The 13,997-nt window shown below is 46.4% G+C and overlaps 1 protein-coding gene across 11 annotated transcripts in view; it reads left to right on the forward strand.

Moving 5' to 3' along the window:
* The window catches only part of AGAP1 (ArfGAP with GTPase domain, ankyrin repeat and PH domain 1), a 335,965-nt gene that overhangs the window by 228,343 nt on the left and 93,625 nt on the right, over positions 1 to 13,997 (forward strand). For 8 of the 11 annotated variants that reach the window (XM_064719066.1, XM_064719067.1, XM_064719068.1 and 5 more), the window contains one exon: positions 84 to 245. The exons of the other annotated variants lie outside the window; for them this stretch is intronic. In XM_064719066.1, coding sequence (XP_064575136.1) covers positions 84 to 245 — 162 coding nt within the window. The remainder of the gene's footprint in view (positions 1 to 83; positions 246 to 13,997) is intronic. 11 annotated transcript variants of the gene reach the window in all.

Raw genomic sequence — 13,997 nt, forward strand, 5'->3', positions numbered from 1 at the left:
TCATTAAGCACCCCCCATCCATCCTGACACAAAACCCCTCCTGTGCTCTCTATTGACACGATTTGTTTTCCCTTTGTGCCTAGGGAACGTGACTACTAGCACATCTGTGTCTCAGATGGCCAGTGGGATCAGTCTGGTGTCCTTCAACAGCCGCCCGGACGGTTTGCACCAGCGCTCCTACTCGGTCTCCAGTGCAGATCAGTGGAGCGAGGCCACAGTCATTGCCAACTCTGGCATTAGCAGTGGTAAGAAACCTGCAGCTTGGGGGTTCACGTGCCTTGGGGTGAAGGGGGACTCTGGTGCTCTTGGTTTTTTTCCAAAAGGGAAAAAAAAGGGAATGAAATGGCACCCAGCGTGTTGTGGTGTTGGGTGCTGAACTGGCAGAGTCTGAGGGGAAAATTGGAATTAGAAAAAGGGAATGGATTAACTTTAAACATTGACTTTTTTATGTGGGCAAGGGGAATGGCTTTAAACAGAAGGAGAGGAGGTTTAGCTTCAATATTAGGGAGCAATCCTTCCCTGAGAGGATGGTGGCACTAGCAGTGGTGAGAAACCTGGAGCTTTGGGGGTCCCACGTGCCTCGGGGTGAAGGGGGACTCTGGTGCTCTTGGTTTTTTCCAAAAGGGAAAAAAAAGGAAACAAAATGGTGCCCACACCATTGTGCTGTTGGGTGCTGAACTTGCAGAGAGAAAAGTTGGAATTAGAAAGAATGGGAATGGATTAACTTTGACCTTTTTTGTGTGACAGAGCAAGGGGGAATGGCTTTAAACTGAAAGAGAGGAGGTTTAGCTTGGATATTAGGGAGCAATCCTTCCCTGAGAGGATGGTGAGGCCCTGCAGAGGTTGCCCAGAAAAGCTGTGGCTGCCCTGGGAGTGTCCAAGGCCATTCTGGATGGGACTTGGAGGAGCCTGAGACAATTCTGGGATACTTTTTTCAATATGAAAAGCTAATGTAGTTGCAATGCTGCTTCATTTTAATTTCAGGTGCATAATCATAGGATCCCAGAATGGTCTGGGTTGGAAGGGACCTTCAAACCCAGCATCCCTGTCATGGGCAGGGACACCTTCCACTGTCCCAGGTTGCTCCAAGCCCCATCCAGCCTGGCCCTGGACACTGCCAGGGATGGAGCAGCCACATAATTAATGTGTGTTGTTTGCTTGACACTCAGATTCCTTGCCCTGTGTGATGGGTATTAGCAGTAAATGACCCTCCAGATCCTCTCCTCAGTGTGTCCTTTCTCTGCTGTGCTCCTGCTCCACACTCTTAGTGTTTCCTCTGTGGAGCATTTAACAGCGTTAAAAGGAGCAGCACTATTCCTGGTGGTGTTTTGGAATTATTAGGTTGTAGCAATAATTGTTTTTAAAGGGTAGATGTGATGTTTGCTACCAGACCAGGGTGAACAGGTCAGGAGAAAGGGGAGGAATGCAGTTTCTGATGGCTGCCCCTAAAATGGGAGCAGTGAGGGGAATACGGGAACTGTTTCACATGTCCCACATATATCTCTGTGTCTGTGAAAGGTCTGAACCTGAGTACAGCCCTGAGAGCATCTCTGGGCAGGTTTTTAGTGCCACCTTAGGAGAGCAGAGGGTTTAAAACCATGACCACCGTGTTTCAGAGTGACATTAACTATCAAATTCACACTTAGCACAGCACAGACCTTTTCCTGGAGCTGCAAACATGGGGGCAGCACCTTCAGGAGAATTGGCATTAAAATGCTCCAGATGTTGCCTGGGAGTTTTCTGCTTGAGCCTTGCAGGAAGGCAGGGGTGTTGTGAAGCAGCACAGTGAAACAAATGCTCCAGCCCTGTTCTCTGTGTGCACTTCACTCCTGGGGAAGCTTTAGGGGAGGCAGCATTGCCCTGCATGGATGCCGAGCTGGTTTCCATCTTTAAATCATACATTTTCTGCCTCCTTTTCCTGAACTGCTTGCTCATTTCAATCCACCCCAGCTCCACCTCCCTTCTGGAAGGTTAGACCAAAATTTGGGCTTTTTGTGCCTTTTATCTGTGGCTTTTCTGAGGCAAGATGAGGAGTGTTGGGTGCTGCTGTAGGGGGAAAGCAGGGGCTGTAGGCTGCAGTACTGTGCCCCTGACACACCTGCAGGCAGGTGAGCAGGTGCCATCCCCGTGCCACGTGTCCCAAGTGAGGCTGCAGCGGAGAAAAACCTCCAAAATTCAGTGAACTCCTACCCTGGAGTGGAAATAAAATCTTAAAAATGAGAAATATCCCCTGAATTCCTGCCTTTGCCATCCCCTTGACTTCACAGTGCTGGGGTTGCTGGACTTGCCTTTTGCTCCTGCTGCTGGTTTGCAATTCCTGGTGAAGGGAGCCTGTTCTCCCACCCCAGCCCTGCACTCTTCCATATGTGCAGTACCTGTTTCTGACTTGACATTCGTGTGGGATTACTTCTGGCTCAAAAGAGATGACAGCCAGAATTACCTATGAAATACTTATTTTGAAATTGCAGGTGTCTGCTGGGTGCTTGTGAAGAAGCGTACCTCAAATAATTTCTTGCAGAGGTTCTAATATTTAAAATATTTTTGAGGGGTTGTTTTTTTATAAATATGGAGGGAAAACTGGATTAAAAATGAGTTTTAGGCAGCAGACTCAGAAGTATTGCACTAAAACTCCTGCAAAACCTCAAGAATAATTGATTGCTCTGAGTGTATCATCTTTGGGTAAGCTCAGAGATGTGGCCTTTATGTTGGCAAGTTGACGCATGAAAAACCCTTTTTAATTTCTGGGGGTTTTTTCTCCATTAAAAGATTTTTGAATTTTAGTCATAAAAAGCTAATACTGTGAAAGCAGCAGGTATGGCAAGAAGCTAAGCATCTTTTGGAATTCAAATGCCAATGTACTGGAGAATATGCCTGCTTATTGTCACGTGGTTTTATTGTAGACAAAATAACATATTGGGATTCAATTTTTCTCTGCACCTTTTTTTCACATTAAATTAATACTTTGTGTGGCTCCAGAGAACTTTTCAAAGTCTTCCAAACCAGACCTTTGGTTTCCTGGGGCTTCTGTCTTTCAAGCAGCTGTGAACATCTCCTAATTAGATAAATTACTTTGTAGTGGGCAGAGCCACAAAACAGGAGGTGCTGGTTAAATTAAAGGGGAAAAATAGAAAAATCCATTCTCTGAAATGGAATGCCCCACTGCTTTATGACTATTACTGTTGTAAGGTTTTACATTTAAGTACCTGAGGTTTAAAATTAAATGTCTAATATAATTTGGTGCTGGTAACATGAAGCCTGTGCCTGCCCCGGGAGAAAATCTCGACAGCTTAGTTTGGTGTTTCAAATTGCTGCGTGCTGGATAGTGAGCAGCTCGTGCTGCTGGCTCACTATTTAGCTCACTCCCACCTGCTGTTCAGCATCATTTCCAATGCAGGAACATGTTTGCCTTAAAAACTCCCCAAATTTCAAAAGGCTGTTCCAGCAGCACATGAAAAATTAATTCTTTTTGCCTTTTTTCCTCTTTTTTATTTTTTTTTCCTTCCCCCTTCTCCTCCGTGCTCTTGTAAGTGCTTGACAGAAGTAATTTTAGCAGCAAGAGAGAATAAAAACTGGGGGCAGTAAATCCCTGTCCAGGAACCTCTTGTGTAGATTCTTTATGGAGCCAGAATTGATCTGCGTGTCAGATCCTGATGTAGTTTCAACTGTTTATCACCCTAATGGTGGTAGAGAGACCATGAACATCAACTTATAATCCCCCATGAAAGAAATTGGTGTTTGCAGTCAATGAAGGAGCAGCTCAGCTTTATTGATAGATTTGGAACAATTACTGCTGCTCCAGCTATTGGCCCAGAGGTTTTCCTGGATCCCACTGGAAGCCTGCGATGTTTTTTCCTCTGATAAATCTCCTCCTTGATGTTTTGTTGGGTTTTTTTTTTTTTCTTTTATCACCCAAAATTATCTGTGATTGCTCATTGCTGGGGCACAGGAGGGTTTCTGCTCTCAGGGGAGCCATTTGTGACCTGTTTGGGTGTTAAAGTTCTGCTCTGGATTGTTCATCCCACAATTCCTCCTCTGTAAATCCAGCTGTTATTTGCATAAAATCACAACTTGGAAAATTGTGATTTTTACTTGGAAAAACCCTCAAATATCATCAAGTCCAACCCTTAACCCAGCACTGCCAAGCCCACCACTAATCCCTGTCAATAAGTGCCAAATCCAAACATTCTTTGAACACTTCTAGGGATGATGGAAGTGTTCCACCCTTTCCCTGGGCACCCTGTGCCAGTGAGGAAATTTTCCTGCCAGGAGGGGAGCCAGGAACAGGGACAGGAGGAGAGGGAATGGCCTCAGGCTGGGCTGGGCAGGCTCAGGTTGGACATAAGCAGGAATTTCCCCATGGAAAGGGTGCTCAGGGATTGGAACTGCCCAGGGAGGTTTGGATCCCCGTCCCTGGAGGTGCCCAAGGATCTCCTGGATGTGGCACTCACAGCTCTGGGCTGGGGACGGTGACAGGTTGCACTAGGTGGTCTCGGAGGGCTTTTCCAATTCCATGATTTTAGTGGTGCTGATGTCCCTAAAGAGCTGGGTCTGTGTGCTCTCCAGTCTTCACAGTTTGTGCATCTCTGAGGAACCAGACAGACAGACAGACAGACAGACCCCCCATTTGCCAGCAGAAGTTTTTGTGGTGCCTTGCAAAAGTGAGGTTTGTGAGCCATCACTCTGAGAAGACCAAGGATGTCATTTCCCACCTGGGGATGAAGCAGCAGCTTGGTTCATTCTCTTTTTCAGTATCCTGCTTTATCATTTGGCTTCTGTGCCCTGAGACCATCAGAGGCAAGGATTCAGCATCCAGCTCTCCTGACAGAGCCCTGCAAACAGCACTCTGCATGGGACAGGGATTTCTGCTCCCTGCACTTGTAAATTGTCATTTGAATTCCAGCATGATGTAAAATTCTGCAGTAAATCAAATATCTGTTTAAATATCATCCACTTAGGCTTTATCACTGTACAATTGCTTGTACGGGCCATTTGAGCTGGGCTGTAATTTATGGCAGTTGTAATACCTGGTGTCTTCTGAGTTCCTCACAGTTTGGTCTTAGGGTTTATTAATGTAAAATTGAGTTCTCACTGTGCCATGGGGTGTGAGAGGTCGCTGGAGTGTTGATATTAATGCAGACCTTGCAACTTGCCTTCCTTGTCTGATCCTAAGTGCTGGGAATGATTAAATGATGGAGCCTTCTGCTCTGCCTTGGGAGAGGAAATGGTTCAACCTGACATCAGAAAATACCATTTAGAGCTCTTGGAATTCCATAGGCAAGCCCTTGACCAGGATCAATTATATAATTTCAAATAGATTTGTAGAATTTTGGAATTGGTTTTGGTCGGTGTATGCAGATGGTTTGGGTCAGAAGAGCTTTTTCCTCCTTTTAAAATACGGAAATTGTGACTGAAAAGCAAATACAGATTTATTTTCTCCTTTTTTTTTTCTAGCTGCTTTAGAGCTACTCTGGGATTTTCTGTAGTTCTTACTATTTAATATAATAAAATTCACCATGCATAATATGTGCACATAGTTTACATTATTTTACAGAAATATTCTTCTCCTTTTCATACCTTTTTGTGATCCACAAATTGCTTTGGCAAAATATTTCCAGAGGGCAAACTCTGCTAGTAGCACCTTATTATTTCCTTTGTTTTCTCAGCATACCTTGAGGAAACTTGGCTTATAAAGCACTATTTTCTAACAATTTCTGCAAAGCCATCCCCTTTCAGCATGAGGTTGTGTGCTGAGAAACTTCCAGTATTTAAATTTACCTGGCATTCTTGACAAGCTCTTACCTGAAATAGCCCAGTCAGCCAGAAATATGAAAAAACTCTGTGTAGCAGAGGAAACTGGTAATTTTTTGGATTTGCTGATCCTGCAGGACTTGAGGCTTCAAACTGTTTTTAATCCAGACAGGGAGTGATGGGGTTTTGCAACCTGTGGTTCCCCAAAGTAATGCAAGGCCTGGAGGGCAGTGCTGATAAATAAATGCTCTGAAAAGGGGTTGGAGCATTAACGCAGCTGGTGCTGCCTGCCTGGGGTTTTTGGGAATGTGTTATCCTCTGGAAGCAGCAGCACCCAGTGCTCACCCCTCCTGTTCTGCAGCCATGGGGAATCTCAGCTCAGTGGAAACCTTGGGGCCACCATGCCTGGAAGTGTTGAAAACTCTCTGTGGCACTTAGGAACCTGTGCTGGGTCAGGGGCTGGACCCAGGGGTCTCAGAGGGCTTTTCCACTTTAAATCGTGCTGTGGGGCTGTGCCTTTCTCAGAGGGCTTTTCCACCATAACCATGCTGTGGGGCTGTGCCTCTCTCAGAGGGCTTTTCCACTTTAAACCATGCTGTGGGGCTGTGCCTTTCTCAGAGGCTTTTCCACCATAACCATGCTGTGGGGCTGTGCCTCTCTCAGAGGGCTTTTCCACTTTAAATCATGCTGTGGGGCTGTGCCTTTCTCAGAGGGCTTTTCCACTTTAAATCATGCTGTGGGGCTGTGCCTTTCTCAGAGGGCTTTTCCACCATAACCATGCTGTGGGGCTGTGCCTCTCTCAGAGGGCTTTTCCACTCTAAACCATGCTGTGGGGCTGTGCCTCTCTCAGAGGGCTTTTCCACTCTAAACCATGCTGTGGGGCTGTGCCTCTCTCAGAGGGCTTTTCCACCATAGTCATGCTGTGGGCCTGTGCCTTTCTCAGAGGCTTTTCCACCATAACCATGCTGTGGGCCTGTGCCTCTCTCAGAGGGCTTTTCCACCATAACCATGCTGTGGGCCTGTGCCTTTCTCAGAGGCTTTTCCACCATAACCATGCTGTGGGGCTGTGCCTCTCTCAGAGGCTTTTCCACCATAACCATGCTGTGGGGCTGTGCCTCTCTCAGAGGGCTTTTCCACCATAATCATGCTGTGGGGCTGTGCCTCTCTCAGAGGGCTTTTCCACTCTAAACTGGCTGTGGGGCTGTGCCTCTCTCAGAGGGCTTTTCCATCTAAACCATGCTGTGGGCTGTGCCTCTCTCAGAGGGCTTTTCACCATAATCATGCTGTGGCCTGTGCCTCTCTCAGAGGCTTTTCCCCCCTAAACCATGCTGTGGGGCTGTGCCTCTCTCAGAGGCTTTTCCACCATAACCATGCTGTGGGCCTGTGCCTCTCTCAGAGGGCTTTTCCACCATAACCATGCTGTGGGGCTGTGCCTTTCTCAGAGGGCTTTTCCACCATAACCATGCTGTGGGCCTGTGCCTCTCTCAGAGGGCTTTTCCACCATAACCATGCTGTGGGGCTGTGCCTCTCTCAGAGGGCTTTTCCACCATAACCATGCTGTGGGGCTGTGCCTCTCTCAGAGGGCTTTTCCACCATAACCATGCTGTGGGGCTGTGCCTCTCTCAGAGGCTTTTCCACCATAACCATGCTGTGGGGCTGTGCCTTTCTCAGAGGCTTTTCCACCATAGTCATGCTGTGGGCCTGTGCCTCTCTCAGAGGCTTTTCCACCATAACCATGCTGTGGGGCTGTGCCTCTCTCCTGCCCACCCAGGCCATGGTGGCAGCTCGGTGACACCAAACTGGAGATGAGCTGGTGCCATCTGGGCCTGGTGTCCAGCATGGAGGTGACATCAAAGAGTGAAAGGTGTGAAGGCAGCTCTTCACTTTGTGTCTCTGGTAGCACCAAGAGCCCCCTGAGGTTTGAACTCTACCATGATGTTGGTTTAGGGAGGACTTTGGGCATTTCTGCACGGCTTGGCTGTTTCAGCTGCTCCTCTGTTTATCCAGTGCTGCTGCTTAAATCCTTTTTGCAATTCTCCATCTTTTCTTGTTGAAGATCTTCTTCTTTCTGCTCTCCCTCTGTTTAAAACACAAAGAATTGTTGCATTCAGCAATTAAATCCTGCTCTTCATTCCAAGACACATGAGTTTGCATCCTCAGGTAATTTGACATTGGCAACCTGATGCTGATCTTAATGTTGCTCACAGCCTGGAGTGCCAAATGTCTGTCAGTAAATTGTTCATGGGACTAAATTAACTTCTTGACTGAAATATAAAGCTCTGGGTTTTCCCAGCATTTACTCATGGATGTTTAAATACAGACTTCGGATTTACACTGAGGTAAAAATGCAAGTAGCATGTTCTTTATAACAGGGGGAAGAGGTGATTTATTCCTGGTTACTGGTGTTGATTAATCTGGTTTGATTATCTGGCAGTGTTCAGTAAATCAGTGCTTTTTCTGCCTGTAGCTGGGCTTGGTTGTCACACCTGCTCTGTTATCCCCACTCAGGAGAAAAAAAAAGAGGGAAAAGCCCTCAAGACAAAGCACTTTACTTTTATTCCTGGAGTTTATGCTTTAACCTGACAGAATAGTGAGGAGAGTGAATGTTGTCTTCAGCAGCTCTTCAAGCTCCTGTCCAAGAAACACTTCCCAAAGTCAGGGCTTCTCCAGGAAGGCAGCTGGATACCCAGCATGGATCTGTGTAGCTCAGACATTTGACAGACACAGCCCTTAGAGTCTGCAAAATGCATTCTCTTCTCTGGTTTTGTACTAGAACCATTATTTTGAATCATTGCATAAAAACATTTTAATGTAAGGTGTAATACTGGAGATGATCACAGCTCTGGACAAGGGAATTCTTCATCAGGGAGGCTGTCCTGTAATCTCATTTGTATTTAGAAGAGTGTAAGTTTTAAAGGTTTTTATTTTGCATGTTTGCAGTTTAAGGCTGCTTTAATCTGAAATGTTTGCAGTAATTGCAGGGAATTAAATACATGAGCTGGATTCACACAATATCCTGCAGGAGGTTATGGACTTGGAAAATAAAATCACGTTTGCAGAGAACATTATAAATCGAGAGACACACTCTCAAGTAAACATAGAGGAAAGACATAATACTGCAAGAGCAGAATGTGACATTTTATAAACTCTTTGATTCAAGTAGTGTGCCTTAACAAATTTCATAAGCCCACTGAATTCTGTATTTAAGGACTTTATAAGGAAGACTTTAGGAGGGAAATAAATAATCTTCCCAAATCAGCAAGCTTTTATTTTTCCTTAATCTTTTTATCTTAGTGTAAATAAGCTCAGTTTACTTAATAATGTAAATTCTAAATTTATTTTAAGTGCTGTAAAGGTTTAAACACAAAGCTGAGAAAGCAAAATGTTCATGTCCCGTGGGAGCAATTCCTGATTTGAGGATTTCTTCTTTACACATCCACATTTCACAAGTTCCAGCAGATGCTTCTAACAGTTCCATCCTTGTTTAATGTTTAATGTTACATTCTTGTTCAATGTGCAGCCAGGAGTGCAGTGCTTTGTTTTGTGGGGTCTGGAGGAAGAGTGTGCAAGAAACACACTCAGTGCTTTTATCCCTTCTTGGCCTTAATGAAGTTTCTGTTCCAATTAAGAGCAGAGCAGTTGCCTCCTCAAGCGTGGCTGCTGCCAGGCTGGGTTTCTGCCCAGCCCACATCAGAGCAGTGGGTTTTGAGGGATGTTGTGTATTCCTTACCCATGGAACCCAACACTTCAAAGCTTGGGTTTTTAGGGATGTTGTGTATTCCTTGCCTATGGAATCCAACACTTCAAAGCTTGGGTTTTTTAGGGACGTTGTGTATTCCTTACCTATGGAACCCAACACTTCAAAGCCACCTCAGAGCGCTCGCGGCTCGGGGAGTGAAAGAAGCCTCTGTGCAGGGCCCTGGCCACAACCTGGGGATTGTTGGGGCCAGCTGGAGCTCAGAGCTTCCCTTGCTGCAGGTGGGAGAGCTTCCCCTCCCTTTCAAGTGCCCTGGCCCTTCATTTGTCACAGTTGATCTCATCCCTTCATGCAGCTGGGCTGTGAGCAGTATCCAGTGCACCGGGGGCTTCTCTGAGGAAGGGCCCCCACTTATTTATCCCAGAGCTAGAAAATGGCCTTGATTAAAATTGGAAATTAAAAAAAAAAAAGTTTGTGGATGGTAGTTACACCACCTGACACCTCTGAAAGACAGAGCTTTGTGTTTTAAGAGCTTTGCTTTTCAGCTCTGGGTGTCTGCGATAGGAAAATGTTTGATTTTGTCTTTGATTAAGAGCAGGCTTGGTGTTGCTGCCATTATGTCTCTTCCTTTCTGACAGTGCTGCTCATGGCATACATTACCAGGAAAGCCTTAGCTTTTTCCTGCCTCGCATGATGCAATTAACAGCCAATTTGCTGTACAGCAATTATTCAGCTTTAATTGGAAAATGTTAATAGTGAAAGTCCCTTGATTTTTTTTTTCCCCTTCCAAAACACTGATATTAGGGCTTGTCACTGAAGTCTCGTGGACTGACAGTGGAGAGTTTCCTAACCTCTTCTCAATTACCACAGAGTGGGTTTGAAGCTTGAAGTTATCCACAGGTTATACAGACGGAAGGTTAAAGTACAGGAGTAGAGACGAGACATCTTTCTGGCTCTGAGCATCCTTTGAAGAGAGTCAGTTCTTCCTCTCTGTCTTACTTTGCCTATCTTGAAACACAAGGTAAATATTTTAGTAGGAAGTGATTCAGTAAGCCATGGATTCATTATTTTCCAAGTGCCTGCTGACCTGCAGGCTCTATTTCAAAGCAAAATGTTGTTAAATGAGGATATTTTTTTATGCAATGAGAAGACTGCGCTGATGGTTAGATCAGGGTGGAGCTCTGCCCCCCTCTGTGTAATTAAGGTGAATTTAAATGCATCTCATTTTGATCTAAAATAGAATTTGTATGTATCTGACCATGATGGAGCTTGTTCGCCCAAAATGTGTTCTTTTAGTGTGCTCCAAGGGTCTGTTTGTTCCCCATCACCATTCCTGGGGATGGTCCTGGTGGATTTGCCACATCCAGGGTGCTGCAGTTGGCAGCTGTTCTTGAGGTGCCTGATCATCTACCTGGCTTCAGAAGGGGGACATAGAAACCAGTTACAGCATGAGTAATAGAATCACAGAAATGTGAATAATTGAATCACAAAACAATATGGTTTGGGTTGGAAGGGCCCTAAAGACCCTCCTGTCCAACTTCCACTTGGACCAGGCTGCTCCAAGCCCCATCCAGACTGGCCCAGACAGACCAGACCTGACCTGGAATTGAACCAGGAGCTTCTGCCCTGAGGTTTTCAAAAGGACCACCCATCCCCTTTCTCCCTCATGGGGAGAGCAAATTCCCTGAAATGAGCAAGGTACCTGCAGTGAATCCCCAGAATTTGTGCCCTCTGTGCTGTTTCCCCTCTCAGTTCCACATCCCAGCTGATGGCCGGGGGAAGCAGTGACACCCACAGCCTTGCACACCCCCTTGGCAGCAACTCAGGGTGACACCACTCAGGGCTCACAGGGCTGGTGCTGCCCAGTGAAAACCTCCTGCCACAAGAATTAGGGATGCTCCCTGTACATCTCAGCTGCAGGTCTGTTCAGCAGGAGTCACCAAGTTGCTTTGCCTAGGGTGTGGTGGCATCCTGCAGCATCCCAGACTGGCTTCTCTTTCCTGCTTTGTTGTCCTTATGTGTTCAAACAACTTGTCAGGCTTGATCTTTCCACAGGGCATCCAGAGCAGGGATGTGTCTGTGTAATGGGGGATGAGATAAATTAACAAACCCTGCTCGCTCAGGGAGCAGTTTGTATCGTCCCTGCCCCTGACCCAAACCTGCTGCAGGCAAGATGTGTGGAGGAAGATTAGGATCTCATCCCCAGTTCACATTCTCAGGTTGCAGGTCCTCTAAAACACAGTCTTTGCTTTGCTTGTCACCATCCTGGCAGCACAGGAGAGAATTGTGTCGGAACAGTTGTGTGCTCTCCTTGTGGGAGCTGGTGAATTCCTCCTGGAAACGAGGGGCTGCCTTTGAAAGGGAGCTTCTTTTCTTCCTAGCCATCCTTCAACTTCCAGGGAGCAGGATGCTGTTTTGCCAGCACTCTAATGTGTTGCTCCTTAGGAGGGAAAATGTACTTTTGTGGGTTTTTTTAAAGCTCTATTGTTGCATTTTCTGCTCTCGTGCTTCCTTTATGATGGCCCAACATTGTGCATTGCTGGGGAATGAGCTGGAGGTGATGTGTCTTCCCTTTAGATAAGGGAGATGGTAATGAGGGTCTTTCCAAAATTACTGAAGCTTTCCAATATCTGTGCCTGAGCATCCTGAGGCTGATTGTCTCTCCCAAGGCTGTGCCTGCTGTCCCTCCCTTGTCACAGAGCAGAAGGGATGCTCATGCCTTGGGGTCTGGAGGTGCAAGAGCCAGAGCCTCCAAAAGCAGGCAGATCCCTCTCCTGCTGCCTAGAAGGAACTTTTGTTTTCCTTGTTTAATTGAAGTTGCTCTTAGAGGAAAGGAGTGGTTCAGTGGGGCTTCCTGAGGATGACAGGACAGCTTTGAGATTTGCAGGCTCTGGGCACAAGGCTGCAAAAATGGGAGATGCCATGAAAAGGGAAGGCTCCCAAGGCTCCTTGATGTCCATCCAGAGCCTCCTTTAATTTCCTTCAGTGCAGCAGGTTAATTTAAGCCCTCCATAGCTTGAGTGCCTGAGCTGGGCTCAGCTCAGCAATGAAAAGATGCACCTAATTCCTCCAAAGGTGTGAGCTCTCTGTACCTGACAAAGATTTGCCTTTTCTTTTTCATCCTGGAGGCTGCAGTCTCGTGCCCACCCCTTCTCCCCCACTCCCAAGTGTTTATTACATCCAGGGACTTGTGCCAAGCTGCAGTTCTGACAGGATTTTAATGTCAGTCCTGTACATGTGCACTGTGAGATTGCTGCATCCCTTCACTTCGGGCTGAGGCAGAGGAGGAAGATAAAGAACTTGATAGAACATTTATGGTAATAGCTGTAAAGGGAAGCTGGAGAGCAGTGGATTTCACAGCCAGAAAAATCTCAGCTCAGGGAAATGGGTCTGAAATACAAACTACAGATAGTTATAGTCTCTGTTTAAATAAAAGGATTGCTTTTCTCACCTTTATTTAAAACACATGTGTGGAAGATGAAAGTGTCCAGCTATTTTTTTATTATTCAGTCCACCAGCTACCGACATCTTTGCCTTATTTCATTTCAGCACTAATGGCACAGTGAAAGTTCTGAAACACCCTCTTTGGATTCAGCCTTCCTTGGGTCTCAGCAAAGATTCCTGCTGCAGGCAGAGCTGTTGCTGTTGTTTTCGTCATCAGCCCTTTCTCTCTGCTCCTGAACCCGGTGCTATTAATTGTGTTGCTGCTTCTGCTCTTTAATTGATCCCATTCACCGCTCCCGCTTTTGTAACGTCTGACTTCTTGTCACTTGGGCAAATCAAAAACCCAAATTAATCAATCTCCAGCCACTTGAGAATAAGGCCGTGTTGGGGAGCTGGGCTTGACAAAAAAGTCTAATTTCACTTTGAAAGCCTGTTGGAAAATTTTAACAAGAAGATGCAAGAAAAATGTAAACCAGATCAAGCTCGACTTTGGTCTGCGGAGAATAGCGTCACCTGTTGAGTTTGTTTCAAGTTTTTGTAAATAGGTGATTTGACAAAAATATGAAATAAATCAAAAGGCACGGGGATAGAAGGGGTCAGAATATGCTTGGTTCCTCTGCAGATGGTTACACAGGAGAGAGGGTTGTGTGTGTGACACAGAGAATAGCAGCCGTGGGCCAACGCCGAAGCTCCGCTCTGGGACTTTTGTGTCCCAGCCTTTGTGCTGTGCTATTCCCGTCCCTCACACCTTGCCTCTTCTCCTGCTTTTCCCACCCCCAGCTCCTTTACCCTGGCCTGGGGTGCTCATCCTGGCTGATTGGCCCTTGTTTCCTTGGCCTCCTTGGTTCCTGTGCTGGCATCTCCTGCACCTCTGCTGCAGGCGCTGAAGGAGTCGTATCTCGGACGGGTTTGGTGAGGGGGCTTGGGAATTCTGGATGCAAGGAAGTTGTTTTTCTGTTCTAGGGGCACCGGGAAGCACAGTCTGGGTTTGGATTGAGTTTCAGACAGCTCAGAATTGGGAGTGTTCATCTGGAGAGGAGAAGCTCCAGGGAGAGCCCAGAGCCCCTGCCAGGGCCTGCAGGGGCTCCAGGAGAGCTGGAGAGGGACT

This window comes from Zonotrichia leucophrys, chromosome 7 (assembly GCF_028769735.1).
Source record: "Zonotrichia leucophrys gambelii isolate GWCS_2022_RI chromosome 7, RI_Zleu_2.0, whole genome shotgun sequence".
NCBI lineage: Eukaryota > Metazoa > Chordata > Aves > Passeriformes > Passerellidae > Zonotrichia > Zonotrichia leucophrys.